The sequence below is a fragment of the Carettochelys insculpta genome, chromosome 3 (assembly GCF_033958435.1).
Source record: "Carettochelys insculpta isolate YL-2023 chromosome 3, ASM3395843v1, whole genome shotgun sequence".
Lineage (NCBI taxonomy): Eukaryota > Metazoa > Chordata > Testudines > Carettochelyidae > Carettochelys > Carettochelys insculpta.
The window spans coordinates 58069164-58088520 of NC_134139.1; the positions used below are offsets into that span (position 1 = coordinate 58069164).

The 19357-nt window shown below is 44.2% G+C and overlaps 1 protein-coding gene across 1 annotated transcript; it reads right to left on the reverse strand.

Annotated features, from left to right (window-relative positions):
* Nucleotides 1-844: 844 nt before the first annotated feature.
* On the reverse strand, nucleotides 845-19024 carry MTARC2 (mitochondrial amidoxime reducing component 2). Its single transcript, XM_074989929.1, has 7 exons — nucleotides 18692-19024; nucleotides 16902-17075; nucleotides 8588-8750; nucleotides 6456-6596; nucleotides 4847-4908; nucleotides 4697-4768; nucleotides 845-2275 (listed from the first exon to the last, which is right to left on the reverse strand). The coding sequence occupies exons 1-7, from the start codon at nucleotides 18970-18972 to the stop codon at nucleotides 2149-2151; spliced, it is 1020 nt and encodes a 339-aa protein (XP_074846030.1). The 5' UTR covers nucleotides 18973-19024; the 3' UTR covers nucleotides 845-2148.
* Nucleotides 19025-19357: the final 333 nt, after the last annotated feature.

A 19357-nucleotide genomic window follows, 5' to 3' on the forward strand; every position in this document is an offset into this window, starting at 1 on the left:
CAGCCACATCTGGAGCATTGTGTCCAGTTCTGGGGCCCCCAGTATAGAAAGAATGTGGATGCATTGGAGAAAGCCAAGCAGAGGGCAACAAAAATGATCGAGGTCTGGAGTACATGACCTACAAGGAGAGGCTGAGGGACTTGGCCTTATTTAGTCTGAATAAGACTGAGGGGCGATTTGACAGCAGCCTTCAACTTCCTGAAGTAGGGCTCTGAAGGCAACGGAGAGAGGCTGTTCTCAGTAGTGACAGATGGCAGAACAAGGAGCAACGGTCTGAAGTTACAGAGGGAGAATTGTAGGTTGGATATTAGGAAAAACTATGCTACTGGGAGGGTGGTGAAGCACTGAAATGTGTTACCTAGAGAGGTGGTGGAATCACTATCCCTAGAGGTTCTTAAGTCCCAGCTTGAGAAAGTCCTCTCTGGGATGATCTAGTTAAGGTTGATCCTGCTGTGGGCAGGGGGCTGGACTTGATGACCTCCCGAGGTCCCTTCCAGCTCTAGGATTCTATGATTCTAACTCAGAAGGAATCTCAGCTTTGATGTGTCCTGTATTGGAAAGATTTTTCTGCACCAACTGGCCAGCTTCAGGTTCAAGGATGGTTCTTTGCCAATATCCACGCAGATCCAAGCTGCCACCAAATCCTGATATACTCCCTCCCCCATCAAAAATCAAAATGCAAAGACTCTTCTGCATGGAACCCTTTTTCCATCTTATTGCAAGGGCACTTGAGGGCTGGGTTTGACATCTGCTTCTGACTCAAAGTCTTAAACTGTGCACAGGGAAGGGCATTTTGCCAAAAGCAAAAGACGTATGTAGCAGCAAACAAAAGACTAAACACCAAAATAGGTAAGATGTAATGTAAAATGCAAAAGCCAACAGAACAAGATCCAAAAACTTTACATCGTATTAAACAGTAGCAAGGACTCTGTATAAGTTTATGTTTTGATCTACATTTATTTCCAGAGTTAAAATCTGTTTAAGTGCAGAATTTTAGAAACCACTATTGAATTGTCAGATTAGCAATGTTTGTGCAATGTTTGAGACAGAGCTGCTTCAATCAAATATTTACATTTCCATTATTTAAAAAAGTTAAAAACATTAATATTACAAAGTATTCATAGGACCTTATCCACCCAAGGCTCCACAAAGCCCTCCATTACCATAATTTTAATGGATTTAAATTTTGTTCAACTACTTTATGTTCAGGAGCATAAACTTGACAGGGTTCACCAAATTTGGCCCCTGGGGACGCTTGTTTTACCACTGTCTGCCACCAGACGCTGAATTATGCAATGACAATGTTACACTTCTTCAGGGGCTAATACTGGGACATATGCAGCCATAATAAAATTTAGCACTTACATAAAGCTTTAAGACATTAGTCAATCCTCAGCAACACCAATGTGAGACAAGTAGAAAGGCAAGCAAGTATGCATTAGGTGCAACAAGCATCATAAGAGGAGGCGATTAACTGAGTCAATAATAACTCAGCCCAGCTCTTCATGCTATCAGATTGTTATTCAAGAATATTCAAACAGAGCTGTATATCATGACTCTAAGCTCCCAAACAGTCTAACCTACTTCACTCCTTGTAAACCCACTCATCTGCTGGTTCAAAATTTCTTGCTCTATCTGCCAATCCATAACTAAGTAACAAGAGCTCAAACCCTTTCCAATCTGGTTTTCCTAAGACATTACAATTTAAATAGGAATTTAAAATGTATGCAGAACTTGAAGGACACATTCAATTGTCATCATCCAACTTGTTTCACCCTCTTGCCTTATTCCACAGACCGTGATAATAGAGATAGAAAATGTATAAAAGTGAAAAAAGTCACTTGATCGTCTGATCTGTTTGAAACCTTGTCTTTTACACTCCAGTGGAAAACTACAGATTTAGTTTTAGATTTAGGGGCTTAAGGCACATTAGTAGACTGACCGCCATGAGAAGAATTTGGCATCTCACAAAATCTGTGGACAATCAGGGAAACGTACATTACACAGCCCCAAGAAATGCAACTAGACAAATTTTACCTCAAGGTAATGTCAAAGAGTTATTTCAGGGTCTATGATCTCAGAAAAAACAAACAAAACCATTGGCATATAAAAACAAACAATCATCTTCCCCTCAAAATGCCTCTTTCTTCAATGGACTATCTTGTACACAGGGTCTCCAACTTGAAGTGTTCCAGTTTTATCAACTCCATAATACCATCCGAACAGAGGGCTGGATTTGTACAGCTGTCGCTCAGAAGGATCGCACAAACGGTAACTGTACAGAGAAAATAGTAATTACCAGTCACTTAAGGCAAAAAACAGCCTTGAGAAGTAGAGCCAAAAAAAAAAAAAAACGGAAGGAGTGGAGACTTTATTTTAAGCTGGATGAAATGTAGCACAATAACGAATTTACGTAAGTACCTGTATTCTGTGTATGTGTTTAAGACACCAATGGAATCTATAAACAATATGTCCTACGTAACACAGATGAATGGTTTTTTGAGGTAACTTCCCTTAATTGCAAGTTAGCAGTAGATCACGTTGTAGGGTACTCTTCACACCACTCCAGGTTCCATCTCCCTACTCCAGGACCCTTGGGACCTGAGCAGTCCCGGATCAGAGAAGGTCAATCTCTTGCCAGCCTCCAGCTCCTCTCCTGGCCACTGGACACTTCCTGGCCCCAGCCACAAGCTGCCACTCCATGAACATGGGCCGCTGCTCCACGGCTTCAGAGGGACAGTGTCATCCCCCGTCTCCCAGCCCTCAACTCTCAAGGCTCTGGGGCTCTCTGGTCCACCAATGCCTGGGGTTGTGCCAGACCACAGATGTTTCTGGACCAGAGAGTCACAGATTTTAATCGTGTGCCACTTTTTAGAAAATGAACAAAAACTTAAACACTAAAAGAAATATGCAGCATGTAAATACACAAGCAGCCCAGCACATGGGCTGCCCTATAATAATACAATCTGGAGGAGTGCAGTGGAGGAAAATAAATGGTTATAAAGAACCAGTTTTGTTTCAAGCTTTCACAAGATTATAAAGAGTAAAAAAAATTATTTAGCAATTTTTGTTAAAAGAAGGACAATGAGATGTGAATAAAGTTTTATCGCACATCTAAAGGATGGAATAGTCAATAGATTTTCTTTTCACAAACACAATGAACTGAACTGACTGCTGTGAGTAAAATCCCTCTCACACACAACAGGGTTTGGGGTTTTAACTAGCAGCCTAGCAGTTAACACTACTGGAAGAAGATTATATGGGTGGACTGACAGATGTGACAATTCAGTTCTCAGTTCAGCATGCAGTGTTAGGGAAGAAAGTTAATAAGATGTTGGCTGCATCAGGATCCAAACCTACAGACCCTTATGTACTTGCCTAATTTTACTACCATGAGTAACCCCAAATGATTTCAAGGCAAAGTTAAGCAATGAGCATAGGTCATTGCATGACTGGGGCCTAGTGCCATAAAAGTCAAAAGAATCATCACTTTTTAGGTGAGAGAACACTTGAGGTATGCTCCCATTTTGGTCAACTTAATGGATGAAAGTGAATGAGTGACAATGCAGGACAGCTAGGATAACTAATGGAATGGAGCAGCCTACACAACAAGAGACTGAGGGTATGTCTTTACTTAACAGGAGAGTGACTCATTCAGGGTCGATCACCCAGAGTTCAATTTCACGCAGCTGGTAAAAATGTGCAAAAAATCGATCTCTCTGGGGTCTGCAGTTGACCCCCAGCTCTCCTGCTCTCGCGAGGAGAAAGGGAGGTTGAAGGGAAAACACTGTAGCTAGAATTGCATATCTGCAGTCGATTGCAAGGTCTAGTGGAAACCAAGCCTCACTGATCATTGCCACACACACAAGTAGTGAAAGCTCCCAGCTGCTGAATGGGTCTGATAATTTGGCTAAGTAAGTCATCACCTGTTCAGGTTCCCACCACTGTGGAGAAGTGAGGTGCACTGGGCTTGGAGGGTGGCATGGCACTGCCCAGCAGGGTGGAGCAGGCAGCTGGTCCCACAGCTCATGGGGTTAATGGTGGGAGGAGAAGAAGGGACCTCTGCTGCCTCCACCACCTGACCCTTAGCTCCACGTAACCCTTATCTTCCTGTCCATAGGATGGTTGGGGTGGCTGGCACAGGGCTCTAGGACCTATGGACAGGAAGGCTCTGTCTGCCTGAGGCAGACAACTAGCATGGAAAATTTCAACTCAAGAAGTGAAGGTTTGGAAAAAGAAGTTGTAATTAGCTGAAAAAGGGGTCTTCAAATAGGAAGTGTCAACCTTAAGAGAAGGTGGTGCTTCTTGTCCCATAAATAATAGTCTCCAACATACACAAACCAATTATAGTTTATGTCTTTGTGGGACAGATAACAATGATTACCATCTACAATTGACAGTTAAATTATGCATTTTAAATGACTGTATACTTTGTATAGTCCTTCCCAATACTATACAGGCACACTCTACTGAAAAAGGGACACAGGAGTTCTACATATAGGAAAGGAGAGGAGAGTCTTCATGAGTTCTTGTCACTATGGGCATCAACAAGAACTGGAACAGTTTAAAAGGTTGTATGACTACCTGCAGCAGGCATTTCTAGTACCTGAATTTCAATTAACTGCCAAGTTCTAGCTGTTAATCATTTATCTCTGTTCCACAAACACAAGAGCAGACCCACTACTATTTGTGCTACCTTTTCAGTGTTTCCAATGGCTCCTTTCTGTCAATGATCCCAGTTTCTGGATCAACAGTTGTTAAAATACACCTGTAATGACACATAATGTTAGACAAGAAAGGTTACTTAAAATTTATTTGTCCTTCAAGTGTATTCCTGATTCCTTACCTGGGGCAAGCCATTGTCCCCTTCAGCTCCACATTACCAATTTTTATCTTATTCCAGGAATCCTGTCAGAAATGTAAACATGTAATATTATACTTTCACAGTATTTGCACTTAACCATTTTACAGAAGTTGGCTTTGTGGCCAACTGCCCATTACCAAGCATCACTTGAGAGCATCACACTTTGTGTCCTCCAAATAAGAGCTACCATAGATACATTATTGTTTTCAATAAAATACATTATTTGCCAAGATTAACATATTAATCATCTTGTCAAATCAGTTATACAAAAGTTACAAGATCAGTTGTATGAATCACAAAAATTACGTCAGGTATACTTCACTAAAAGATGATAACCTGACCTTTTAAAATATACGAGTCTTATAGGCACACTGTATGATTTGGTTTTTTTTAAAAATGTTTAATCCAACATAAAACGCAAGTTAACACAAAAAGGGAGAACCAAAAAAAGTCTTCTGTAGAACGTGTTCTCTAGTCACAAGCGTGTTTGTCTTGACTTCAGAATAGATTAAATACAATGTTAATTATCAAGGATTTTTAAAGTCATACACAGTTCCACAAAAACATTTTCAATGATAATGAGCCAGGTCAGTTTTCAGTCCAGAAGCCTCCTAGTGCAATCATTCTTTGAAGACAGAGCACAATCCTGCCATGGCAATTTTGAATCCTCAGGAACAATCAAGCCCATACAGAGCAACTCTCCAGAAAGAAGTGAGACCAAATTCAAACACTGAACATCCACACCACACCAATGAGTAAACCAACAGTTTTATCTACACTAATGAAATGCAGAAAGTTAGAGAAGCAATAAATATAAAATAACCGTGGTGTTGTCAGACAACGATGAGCTTTCAGAGTAAACCCCAGAAATGCGCAACTGCAAGTTGTACTTAACTTGCGTAAATGCAAGTTAAGTGCAACTCAAAGCTGCTCTGTGGCTGTCTGCCCGCCTGGCTCCCCCAGTGCCCAGCTGTCCCCCTCCACTCCCTGGAGCCAGGAAACTGACCCGGGCTAGTGCTCTCGTTAGTTTCCTGGCTCCCCCTGCGTTGCGTTGGAAATTTGATTTATGTGTGAGTGGTGAGAATGCAACCCCTGCGTAAGTCAGGGGTCCACTGTATTTGTAAGCCAAAAACTCCCAATTTTTTTGTATCTTTAGGTGGCTTATACTGTATATAACATTTCCCATTTGAGGCCTAAAGGCAAACATGCAGTACCAGCCTCACATTTTTAGCATTCTTTTGATCCTCTACTATGTTGCATAAATATAAACTGACATCCACAAACCTCTTTTCTCCCATGAAGCTTTGCCCACATTTATCATTAAAATTCTATTTGTACCTGGGATTTGGCTATTGGCAGCCAGATGTGCCAGCACAAACCTTATAATAGCAGCTTTCTTAGCCTACATTTTGGGTTTACACTATTGCAGCTCCACCAGTCACCAGCCATTGATGGCTGAATCTGAGCTAATCCTAAGTACAATCAAGTCTTTAGATATTCTTTCCACGCTATAGCCCAAAGAAATAGGATTCTGAAGAATACATCCAAGATTCAGAACAAAATGGCAGTTGAAGTACGATATATCACTTACCTCCTCAAAAGCACTGCAACCCGTGACAACAATATTTGGTCTGAAGTTCATCATTTGAACTTTCTTCTCCATTTTACTATTTAGATCTTCCAATGAAGCTTCTGAGATGACCAGGACTGGGCTGCAGTCAGGATAGGCAATCTACAAATATGAAGGCAAACAAAGCTTAAGGCTCCCACAGGAGCATGCTTCTCAAATTCCTGTTGTAAACTGAATTAAGTCAAACATTACTATTAAAACTTCCATGTACAAGTTGTTTATATAGGGTTAATAAGTGACAAATAATAGATGTAAGCATACTGCATACCTGAGTGTTACCCATTGCAGATATCAGTAGAAGCTATTACAGAAGGTTGCAAGCACCTGATTGACTTTTTGGACTCTATAATGAATTAACCATTTAATCACTTACTACTATTTTACAAACTACTTAAAAATGCAATTTGCATATAAAAGGTGGCCCATGTTTAATTACAAACCGACAACATCCAGAACTACCACCCCCCCCGGCCCCACCTTCTTTTTCTTCTTCCACAAGTCAAGTATTTCTTTCAGCCTATAGGAAGCCTAGTGACAAATTCACAACCTCTCCTGGATCACCCCTTGGTCAGTGCATGAAGTTTATCAGCATATTTATAGTTCTCTTCCTATTGGTGTTATTCTCTGGCACATCTGAAAAATAACATGCCCTTTCCTATCCCTAGTCTTACAAGTAGTAAGTTGACTATATTATTAATATATCCTTAATTCAACCTGCATAAAATGAGATTGGTTAAATCCATTCTGCACAAACTGGGGAAGAGATTTACTCAACAAACACTATTGAAATTAGGTTGCAATCGATCATTAAATGCTGCTGATTTTTCTTCAAGGAGACTGCATTTTTGGCAAAAAGTGTCACTGACCAATACTTTAAGAAAACTCCCTCTGTTCACATCAGTAAACAGGACACTCGTGAGACTATGAAAGCAGTGGTCAGGAGAGCTTCAATGCATACTGAAAGCCTCCCTTCCAAACTATCTTTTTTTTTTCCCCCCAAACACGAGTACACATTGTACAAAATCTGTAAAATGACAAGTAGTCTGTGCTCTCCCCTCTCTCAAAGAAGTGAAAATGTGCAATAAAAATATCGCTGTCCTCCAAGTTAACACCACCACCACCACTCTGTGCTCCTTGTGTGATTGTACATTAACATCTTGCTTAGACCCATTTCAATTAAACTATTAATCCTCTTAATTAGTCTTCATTTACTTGTAAAGAAGATGCATACACAGAGTAGTGATTTCAATATTATTTATGCGGTTTTTTTTCAGTTTGTGCAACAGCAAGTAAAATGCTGATGCTCAATAAACAATAATTCTCGAAGTTGAGGTCAGGGTACTCAGTTGCACTCTCAGAGGCACTCAGGTCCCAGGGGAACTCTTATGGCAGAAAGAGGGATGCTCTTTTTAACATCATGCTTCTTTGAAGATTCTGCTCAGGTAAGACAGAGGATGGACTAAAGGAGAATGCACAGCTGTTCATTACATCCCTGACCCCAGGACCTAAGGCTGTCGAAGGGATGTGCTCCTTTAGCCTCCCGCTCCACCCCTCAACTCTCCTGCCCCTGAATCCTGTTTCTAATGCAATAGTTGCCGGCCCACTCCAGGCAAGAGGAGATTGTGGCCACCTTTCACTACCACAACCCTCTTTCAATTGAGCTTTTTTTGATGGAAGCCCTAGTCCTCCCATTAACTCAGAGCTCAATCCAGGCTAGTGTCTGTAAGCAAACCAGCAGTAGAGAGAGTTCATATTAGAACAGCACTGCACATAACTAGGGATGAAGAGTGCTCCAGTACATACTGGGTTTACCAATAAACTGCGTTCAAAACCTCCAGCATAAGTGGATCAGGAGTTCCCCTTAGTCACATGCTGTGTCAATTCTTGACAAAATGGCAGCCTCAGATTCTCTAGCAGTTCATAGTCAAAAACAATTCTTAAGTCAATAGGACTTCTCATATGCTTGAAGCACTCTACCATGAACAGGCCTGCCCGTGTAACCAGTATTACAATAGGAGGGTTGGGTGGGTGGAAAGTCACGCGCACGCGCACACACACACACACACGCTTATGGAGGACAACTTTCATCTAACCTCATCTGTGGAACGGAAAGTGGTGAATATGTCTCTTGACTTCCTAGTCACCATGGGTGGTTCAAAATGCACCAGTCGATATGACTGGGCATTGAGGAAGGTGGTGATCCACTGAGCTGCATCATCTCCACAGTCCCTGCCCTGGATATCCATTCCAAACAGCCTAAAAGAAGCACGAGTTAATTTGAAAGCTGAGAATTCACATGTACTTATTTTCATCTCCACGATTCAAAAAATCAAACATCTTGCTTTTATAAAACAAAGAGAAATATGCAATCAATGAGCAAGCTGAGTGCCAATACAAGAATTGATAGGGACATATTGGACTCCAGCCATTTCTAACTTTGTATTATTGACAGAGAAATTCTGGACCCTTTATGCTTACAAAAAATCCAAACAAATCCAGTACAAGCAATATCAGTTCTTTGCAGGCAAGCAACCAGAACAATGATACTGATAAATACAGTAATTAAATTTCCTGCCTGTTTGGGACTGAACAAATTAGCCTGAGTTAACTGTCACAATGTGCTATGACACACAGCATCTGGTTGTCATGCTAGATTTAAACGAAAAAAAGTGAGACTTATCTTTCACACTTGTGTCAATAACACCAAGTACAATTACACTTCATTTTTCCTTTTTAAATAAGGTAGAAAATCTTTACTTATTTATCAACTCGGAGTTGATCAATTTAAGCAACTGTATGGCCGTGTCTACACTTGGCCAAAATTTCAAAAGGGCCATGCTAATGGCCAAATCAAAGAATACTAATGAGGCACTGAAATGAACATTAGCATGCTGCTGTAAAAGGACCCCACAAATGGCTGATAGGAATAAGGGGATTTCAATGTTTGCAGGGTCCTTTCAAAAAGGGCCCCATATATATGACCCACACACGATCGAAACCCAGCAGCATGCTAATGAGGCACTGAATATTCATTTCAGCTCTTCATTAGTATTCTCCACTTTGGCTATTAGCATGGCCCTGTCAAAATTTTGGCCAACTGTAGACACAGCCAATGAGTTTCCAACACCACAGCTGAGCACTGTCATTAATATTTATTTATCCCATGCTTTGTGATTAACAAAATGTTGCCTCAAATTTTAGAGTGTAAGAATTTAGACAATGAATTAGAGATTCTGCTACCCAAGAATATATCAACTGATACAGATTAATACAGCTACCTCTCTGATAAGTATATTTACAAAACAGACAAAGCAGTCCTATAGCACCTTAAAGACTAACAATACTGTTTATTAGGTGATGAGCTTTTGCGGGGAAGACCCACTTCAATAACATGCCCACTAAAGACAGTCTTTCTGGCTAGGTCTACATTGCTGCAGAAGATTGACCTGCTCAGGGTTGATCTTCCAGGGTTTTGTTTTGTGCATGCACGAAATAGCACTTTCCAGGGTCAAAATCAACTCTGGAACTCCTTACAAGCAGTGAAGATTAAGAAAGGTTGACAGGAGAAATGCTCCCATCGACCTTTTTCTATGTAAACAGACATTAAAGTCAACCACTAATAAGTTGATTTTAGCTACACAATTGGCATAGCTGAAATCGCATATCAGCGGTCAACTACTATGTCTAGTATAGATGTAGTGTAAAATGATCAAGGCACGGAGGCTAAGGGGCAAGAATAGACATACCATAATTAAAGGTGCAAAATGTTTTCTGTTTAAAGTTAATATTGCTCCTTTTTTTAAAATCTCCACACTGACTTAAATCAGTTTGAGAGTGGGCTTGTCAAATCAGAAGTGAGAATAGGTTGCATGAAATGAATTTAGTCATTTCATTCAGGGGTTCCTGATAAAATAACCCCTCATTTTGGGGAAGGCTGTGTAACTCAATATTCTTCTCTGAGAAAGGTAAAAATAGGGTAATATATAAAACTCATCTCTCTGGAGTACCCCCTACTATAAATGTTTCCAAAACCCCAAGTGATTGAATGAGAGAAAAATCTAGGCTCATAGGGATAGAAGGGATCGCAAGGGTCATCTAGTCCAGTGTTTCTTAAATTATGCTCCACAGAACACTGGTGTTCCATGAACAATTCACAGGTGTGCCATGAGCGTTCAGAAATATGCACTGATGGTATAGACAGTATGTTCTGTTATTAAAACCAGACACAATGTTACCTCTTCATTGCTATGATACCTGATTACATTTCTTCATTTTGTTTTTGCTGTGTATGTTGCTGTTTGGTTTTTTTTTGGAAAGAAAATTTTCATAGACGTTCCCCATAAAAAATATTGTTTGGTGTTCCCTGGTCTCAAAAAAGTTTAAGAAACACTGATCTAGTCTAACCTAGGCTGCCATATTTGAACTTTCAAAGAAGAGGATACCCGTGAGAGGGCGTGTAGCTGTATCAGTATCTACCAATTCAGGTAGATGCCAGGAGGGTAGATGTATGATACATTAATACAACATGAGCTGGGAGATACCGATACAGATACGCTCCCTTTCAGGGGTGTCCTCTTTTTTGAATGTGCAAATATGGTAACCCTAGTCTAACCCTCTGCCAAAATGTAGGGTTTATTGTGTCCAAACCCTCCAAGACATATAGCTATCCAGCCTCCTTTTGAAAGCCTCCAGTGAAGATGAATCCACAACCTCCCTATGCAGTGTGTTCTATTGTCCTACTGTCGTTACAGTTAGGAGTTTTTCCCTGAGATTTAATATAAATCTGCTATGCTGTAGTTTGAACCCACTGCCTCTCATCTTACCCTTAGTGGCAAAAGAACAACTTTTAAAACAATTTTTTAAAACATAAAAGTTGGAGGCAGGGGGACAAATCCCATCACGTGATATTTGACAGACTCCTGCTGTGGAGTCCTCTATTGCTCAAGCTAATGGAATAACTAGCAGCAGTCGTGTCTGTGAAAACCTCCCATGAGAAGGGGCTGAAGACGCACACTGCCCAGGGCTTTCACAGTTATTAACAGACAGTAGAGGGATGCTGAGACTCAGAAATAAGAGGTTCAATTCCATGCTCTGTGGCGCAATGTTTTCTAGTAGTTACACACGGTTCTCCTCTGTGGAGTCCAGACTCCCCCTGTCACATTCAGCTCTCCCTCCCCACCCACCAGCCACTATTCACACACCTAGGCCCTACCCTTATCTCCCTCCTGCTCCTTCCCAGCCCATGTTCTGACCCCTGGTTTCTGTCATTTCTCCATTCCCCCTCTGAGCTTATCCTCTCCCATCCTCAGCTCCTGCCCTGACCCTTTATCCCCGTTCCTGCCTCTGTCCCTCTTCCCCACTCCCCAATTTAACTTCTGACCCTCTCCCCTCACCTTGATTGTCTTGACACCCTTTCCATATGAGGGAGTCAACTTCTCCCACTCCCTAGGTGCCAGAAGGGGAGATGCTAGAAGGACAGAAGGGACCATCTCTCTTCTCTCAGTTCTGTTTTTCAGAGCCACACTGAGAGAAACAATTACAGAGCTCTTGCTCAACCCTGGCAGCCCAGGGATAGTGTACGCTCAGTCACTGCACAGGATCTGTGAGGAGGATCTGTAAGAATGCTTGGGGCAGCTGGAATCTTCAGAGAAGTTTGCTGCCAAGCTAACAAGTCTGTAGTTGAACATGAATAATCTGAGATTTTTCAACTGCTTAAAATTAACCCAAATTGGGCATTTTTTCCATAACAGCACAAGACACATTTCTGATCCAAAGGCAGCCTCCTTGGCAAACTTTAACTCCCTGCTACAAATCAGGGATGCCAACATGTCTTCAGCAATACAGCTGCTGGAATTTTTACCGGGCAAAACAGTGCCAATTTCCCTAATTTTGTTCTGAGACATGACTGAATCATTCAGAAAAATTCACCTTTAGGCAGACACCCAGATGGAACAATTCAGCCAAAACTAATTACGGCAACATTTTATAGGCATCTACAACATGACTGCAATTTTTAAACAGCCCAGCCACACAAACCAACATTAGGGCTAATTTAGATTCCCCGAATCTAATGTTTGCAAAGCTACATAGGGAAGCTCTGAACAGGGGGAAAAGAGAAAAACAAATTAGTCTTCAGAAGCAGCATAATTCAGTGGCTATGACATCTAACTGGTAGTCATGAGACCTGCTTATATAAGAGACTGTCTTTGTAAGAACAGGATGGATGGGGTCACCCTAGGTCTCGTGATGCATTAATCTGGTGAGTGGCTCTCAACCTTTCCAGAATACTGCACTCCTTACAGGAGCCTGATTTGTCTTGTGTACCCCCAAGTTTCACCTCTCTTAAAAATGACTTGCATACCACATCAGACATAATACAAAAAAAGTGCCACACTGCCTTGCTATTGAAGCATTGCTTACTTTCTCACTTTTATCATGGAATTATAAAGTAAAACAATTTGACCAGAAATACTTACATTTCAGTGTGTAACATACAGAGCAGAATAAACAAGTCTTCATCTATATCAAATTTTAGGTTGTACTGACTTCACTAGTGCTTTTTATGTAGCCTCTTACAAAACTAGTCAACTATCTAGATGAGTTGACATACTCCCAGAAGACCTCTGCATATTGCCAGGGACGCATGTACCCCTGGTTGAAAACCACTGCTCCAAACTAAGGACAAAGAGAGTCAGCACAGCATGAACCTTGGTGGGAGTCTGGGATGAAGAGACCATACAGAGGGACAGGAAGCTCCTCTCTCCATCAGAGCAAAGAAATAAACCTACAGGGGCTCCTTTACCCCAGCACAGGAACTCTACAGCCATTCTTTGCCCCAGTGAAGGCCTGAGGGAGGTTCTTGGGGGTAAGTCTACACTTATTGGAAGACGCACTTGTGATCGATCTTCCCAGGTTTGATTTAGCATGCCTGGTGTGGCCACACTAAATCAAACTGTCATAGTACCACCATTGATCCCGGTACTTCTGGCAGTCACAAGGAGCAAGGGACGTCTACAGGAAAGTTTCTCCCGTCGACCGCCCTCTGTGTGGACAGTGGCAAAAATCGATTTTAGATAATTCTATTCCATGTATGCAATTCTTATTGCTGGATTTAAGTATCTAAAAATTAATTTTTCCTCCTTGTATAGGCCAGTCCTTATTAACTTGCCTCTATGCCTAAAGCTCTGGTTGGCCCCTCTCTAGGCACTGGACCTAACCATTTTATCCACAGAATCACAGGCACATTTTCATGTTCCTCAACTAACATCATATATGTCATCATGTGCCAACAATGCCCAGATGCTTTGTATATTGGACAGACTTCAAACTCTCTCAGACAAACAGTCAATGGGCACAAAACAGACATAAAAACACTCCTGATCCACAAACCCGGCCAGTCAGCATTTTAATGGAGTGGGCCGTTCTGTTAATGACTTAAGAGTTTGCATCTTACTGAAGAGGAATTTTCACAACACTCTTGAAAGAGCGACTGCTGAACACTCTGTTATATTCAAATTCGATGCATTAACACATGGTTTGAACTGGGATGGGAATTTTCTGGGTCATTATAGGGGCTCGTTTGCATGCTTGGCTTAATCTAATTCTTGATTCCCCCCCTTTCTGCCCCTCTACTCTCTGATTTGCTCACTTTGATAATATTTTTCTGATTTGTCAATCTTGGTTACTATTTTTAGTTCTCTGTGCCTTAAATATTGAGCATGTTCTGGTATGGCTATGGTCTGAAGAAGTGGGTCTGTCCCACAAAAGCTCATCACATAATAAATTATTCTGCTAGTCTTTAAATTGCTACCGGACTGCTTTTTTTGTAGGGACAGAATGAGTTGAGAGTGCTGGGCTGTTCATTGAACCTTAACCATTTTCTTCCCCAGATGCTATTTTTCTGTACCCAAAATGCCCCCCTTTATTACATTGTTACTTAGGGATCATCATTCCTTTGCAGTAGAATGAATTTGTTTCCTTTATTGTCCCTTGTATATAGGGCTTTATACCTCTTGGCTGCTAGTATGATCAAAGAACAGCACCCCTGTGTCAAGCACAGCAGGAGTCACCTCAGGTAGAGGCAGCAGAAAAGAATCCAGATCCCAATCCTGGAAAGAAGAGGGACATGCCACTCCAGAGCACAGTGACAGTAAGCAATGGGCAGAAGGGTGGGGGCTTGAACCACAGCACAGAGGAAGGGCTACAAACATTAAAAAAAAAACCCAACATTTCTGCAAAGTGAATTCATTTGGCTCAGATCATATACACACACCGGGCAGATTTTTAAAAGAGAAATGCTATTTTCACCCAATCTTTCCATCATAAACAGTATCATTGCCCACTTATATCTGGCCCATGTAAAAAAACTTATCTACATTCGCTGACAGAAGTTTCCATAGCAACAATTTATATTTGGAACTGGAAAATACAGCACCTTAGAAAAAGCTGTTTTATTCTCAACTACAGCAGCTGGAAGAAGTAGCACTCTTATTTCCTCTGCTGTCCAAAGGAGAATCCCAGAGCACCACATCCACGGAGGCTACCAGCATGCAGAGCTGCCACAATAGTCTTAAACGTAACTGCCATTTTAACAGAGTGAAAGCGTTCTTACCTTTTCTGTTAGACCAGAGGTTGGCAACCAAAAGACCAAGAAGAGCCTTTTTTTTTTTTAAATTCAGTAAAAAACTCAATCATTCAAGAGCTGCAATGCATATGAACGAGACAATCCTTAATAAATAACATCAAACCATCCCTTTTCTAACCCCTGTTTTAAGAACAGCGCACACACATATCCCACAATGCACTGCACATATTAAAGGGGGAATGATGCCATGTTTTGCAACCACATATTATTTGTGGTTTAGATATGATTTGTTCATTATTGGACTTTTAGACATTCATGGAAATATCAAAAATAATCAGGAGGGGGGTTTTATTACTTTGCAATTGTAGCATCAGGAGCCACATAAGAAGCCCTTAATGAGCTGCATGCAGATCCAGAGGTGCAAGTTGTATACCCCTGTGCTAGTCAGTGGCCATTTCTCAAGGTAGATTTCAGCACAGCTAAAATACTTAATGTCACAACTTTCAATTTCCCATTGTATGTGATGATGCATATCACACAGAATTTGCTTACTGGAAATCAAGAAGTAGCTATGTACATCACCATGATTTCCAAATGCAAATACTCAGCCAAGATAAATGCAGAAGAGCGAGTAAGTATGGAAGGGTAATTCACAGTTTACGAAAGCTCTCAAGATCATACAGTAAACTCCTTCATAACCAGCGATCCCGGGACCAGGAGGTTGCCAGATGTTCAAATATGCCCGTTAATGCAGAGCAGCTGGGGGAGGCACAGGCTACTGGGGAGAGGCAAAGCTGAGGGATCCCTGGTTGGAAGGCAGGGACCCTGCCAGCCACAGGGCTGGGAGCTGGCTGGGGTGGGTGGAACTCCAGCAGCTCCATCCCTGGGGCTGAGAGCCGGACAGGGTGCAGAGCACCGCTGGCAGCCCCAGGAAGCTGGGCTAGGCTGGGGGGACTAACTTCAGCAGCTCCGGTCCCAGAGGAACTCCAGCAGGGGTGCAGAGCTCTTCCAGCAGCCCAGGTTCTGAGAGCAACCTGGAGTGCAGAGCTCTGCCAGCAGCTCCAGGGCCAGAGAATTCCAGCAGCTCTAGGGGCTGGGACCTGGTGACCCCAGTAGCAGCCCCAGGATTAGGGAACCCCATCAGCCCTGAGGGCCAGGATTCAGCGGGGGGCTGGGGGCTAGGACCCCACATGGGCATGGAGCCCCACCGGCAGCTCTGGGGGCCAGGATCTGGAAGGGGCACGGAGCCCAACCTGCAGCTCCAGCTCTGGGTCCTTGTGGTTCTGGGCAAACCCTGGCAGCCCCAGGGCTGGGAACCAGCAGGGGCACAGATCTATGCCGGCAGTGGCTGGGGGAACCTGGCAGCCCTGAGATTTGAAGCCCCTCAGGCAGCTCTGAGGGAAGCAGGGCAGCACTGAGCAGACTGGCCCCCAAGGGGCAGTGTGTTACTCACACGCTCAATTCTGCTTGCAGAAGGGATAGCGGCATGTTTGTGCTGGTTATCTAAGAGTTCCATCTGAATAAATGCCAGATAGAAAAGAGTTTACTGTAGTTGATTCAGCAGATACAGTGCACAGTCTCTGATAACCTTGATGTCATTGCCTACAACTGAGTTCTGTTCTAAGTAGATCTCATTAATAAGTTCAAGCCCAAGGGTGTCGTTATAACAGCATAGCCTGGACCTCTTGCATGAGCCCAGTCATAGAATTCCACCTGCATCAAGCCCAGGGAGAGCTGTACATTACATTCTCTTTGTAAAGTAGTTTTTAAAAGCACCTTAAATTAAAGTTACTGCTGCAAAAAGAAAAATCTTCCTTTATTACCTGCAATTGTACACTGGATTTGTTCCAGAGAGTTTCAAAGGAACACACAGTTCCTTCATTTCTGGGGCATTCAGGGTCAAGTAGCCATTTTCACAGTTTACAGCAATCAAGACCAAGCGAGGCTCCTGACGAGCAGTGACCATATGTCCATCCTCCTTAATGAAAAGCCAAAACCTGTAGTTTAAGAGGGAAAGAAATTCATGAAACATTTTACCCCCACAACACCATCAATGACCAAGGCACTGAAGTACAAAAAGATTCCTGGATGCACAGAGCTTAGAAATTTTCTTCATAACATCGTAATTAATCAGGTTGGCCCCTACTAATCCTGATTTCCTTATATAATGCAGATCTCTCTGATGTAGCACAATTTGTTTATCAATGCTCTTCTGCTGAGAAATTCAGTCACACGGCAGCTCAACTAACAAACTTGTGACTTCAAGTAGCACACGTATACACAGTATATACTTGATTCTTCTAAATCTACTAGAGGCTACTACAGGCTGAACCTCTCTAATTCAGAACTCTCTTGTCCAGCAACATCCGTAATCCGGCATGATTTTAGTTAGCTGCACAACAGATTATCATGGGGGTGGCCAAGTTGCCCCTGGTCTCACAAAATTTGTTTACAGTTACCAGTCCTGGCTCCCAGTGTTCTGTGATGTTATTTACCTGTAATTTACCCCTAAATGGCTACGTTTACACTAGCCCCAAACTTCGAAATGGCCACGAAAATGGCCATTTCGAAGTTTACTAATGAAGCGCTGAAATGCATATTCAGCGCTTCATTAGCATGCGGGCGGCCGCAGCACTTCGAAATTGATGCGCCTCGCCGCTGTGCGGCTCGTCCCGATGGGGCTCCTTTTCGAAAGGACCCCGCCTACTTCGAAGTCCCCTTATTCCCATGAGCTCATGGGAATAAGGGGACTTCGAAGTAGGCAGCATCCTTTCAAAAAGGAGCCCCGTCTGGACGCGCCGCGCAGCGGTGAGGCGCGTCAATTTCGAAGTGCCGCGGCCGCCCGCATGCTAATGAAGCGCTGAATATGCATTTCAGCACTTCATTAGTAAACTTCGAAATGGCCATTTGCATGGCCATTTCGAAGTTTGGGGCTAGTGTAGACACAGCCAATGTCTTCTTAGAGCCCAATGCGCAGTGGAAGCGTTGGTAATGCTGCTAGACAATATTGACCTCCTGTGGTCCAGCAAATTCTATCGTCTGGAACTGGTCAGATCCCAAGGGTGCTGGATTAGAGAGGTTCAACCTGTTGATCACGTCCAGATGCTAAATATGAGCTAGCAAAAAGGTGCATCTTGGGTCTTCTTTCCAATGACCTTGGGTGAACCAGAGACAAGGTGACTGAAAGAGTATTTTTCACTGGACCAGTCTCTGCTGGTGAAAGAGACAAGCATTAGAGCTACACAGAGATCTTCTTGGAGTGGAGAGAAAGGTAAGGCTGAGTCGCAGACTAGCCCAGTCCTCTGACTACAGGGGGTCGACTGGACATGTCACCTTGAAGGCTCCTTTGCAACAAGAGCCACCTGCTGCTCCCCTTCCCTTCGGAGGGACGGGGAGCAGAAGCTGAGGGTGACACGTGGCTGAGAGCTGGGGTGACACTGCCACAGGGGGCTGGCGTAACTAGCGCCGACACCAGGAGAACCAGCCTGCAGCCGGGCACCACCCGCCGCAGGGAGGCGCCAAAGGACAGGGCAGAGCAGGGCGCTCCCCGGCTCCCCCGCTGGCGCGGGAGGCGCAGCGCGCCGGAGCCCTTCCCCCGCAGTCCCGGCGGTACCTGTCTCGCATGTCCCCGCTGCGCAGCCCCATCGGCGTCGCTTGGGCGCGCTGCAGGGCCACCCCCCGGCAGGACTTCACCGGGTACACGAAGACGCCGGCCACCGTCCCCACCCGCCGCAGCCGGGAGCCGCCCGCCCGCCGCCCGGCCCAGCGCCACGCCGCGGCCCCCAGCAGCGCGGCCAGGGCCAGTGCGCCGGCGGCGCCGAGCCAGGCGGCCCGGGACTGGGGCAGCGGCGGCAGGAGGCCGAAGCCCCCCCAGGCTGCGCTGGATCCGCTCATGCCGAGTGCAGCCAGGGCGCAGGCCGCGGCTGATGAGGACGGGGGGCGGCGCCTGGCTCCGCGCCACAGTCTCGCCCCTCCCCGGCCCTCCGGCGCGTGCGGGAGCCCCCCGGCCCGGCGCTGGGCGGAGCTGCCTGCGGCCAGAGAGTCGCTGCGCCGGCCTCCTCCTAGGCCGGGCCCTGCTGGAAAGCGCCCGGCGTTACCCATCGCCCGCACTGTCCCCGGGGAGCTATTGCAGCGTGGGGACGAGTCCCTCCTCGGCGGGGCGGGCGCCTGCGGTTGGACTCCGGGTGTCAAGGCCCGGCGGCTCCGGGAACGTGTGGCGTGGCGGGGGCAGAGGGAGACCGGGGAGGAGACCCAGGGCAGGACAGGTCCACGCTTGGGC

Excerpts from the sequence above, each read along its gene's own strand:
- MTARC2 (XM_074989929.1), bottom strand. The coding sequence starts at position 18,972 with ATGAGCGGATCCAGCGCAGCCTGGGGGGGCTTCGGCCTCCTGCCGCCG. Across the intron at positions 6,597-8,587 it reads CTTTCCGTTCCACAGATGAG|ATTGCCTATCCTGACTGCAG; the intron begins GTTAGATGAAAG and ends TCATATTTGTAG. Across the intron at positions 2,276-4,696 it reads CCATTGGAAACACTGAAAAG|TTACCGTTTGTGCGATCCTT; the intron begins GTAGCACAAATA and ends TTCTCTGTACAG.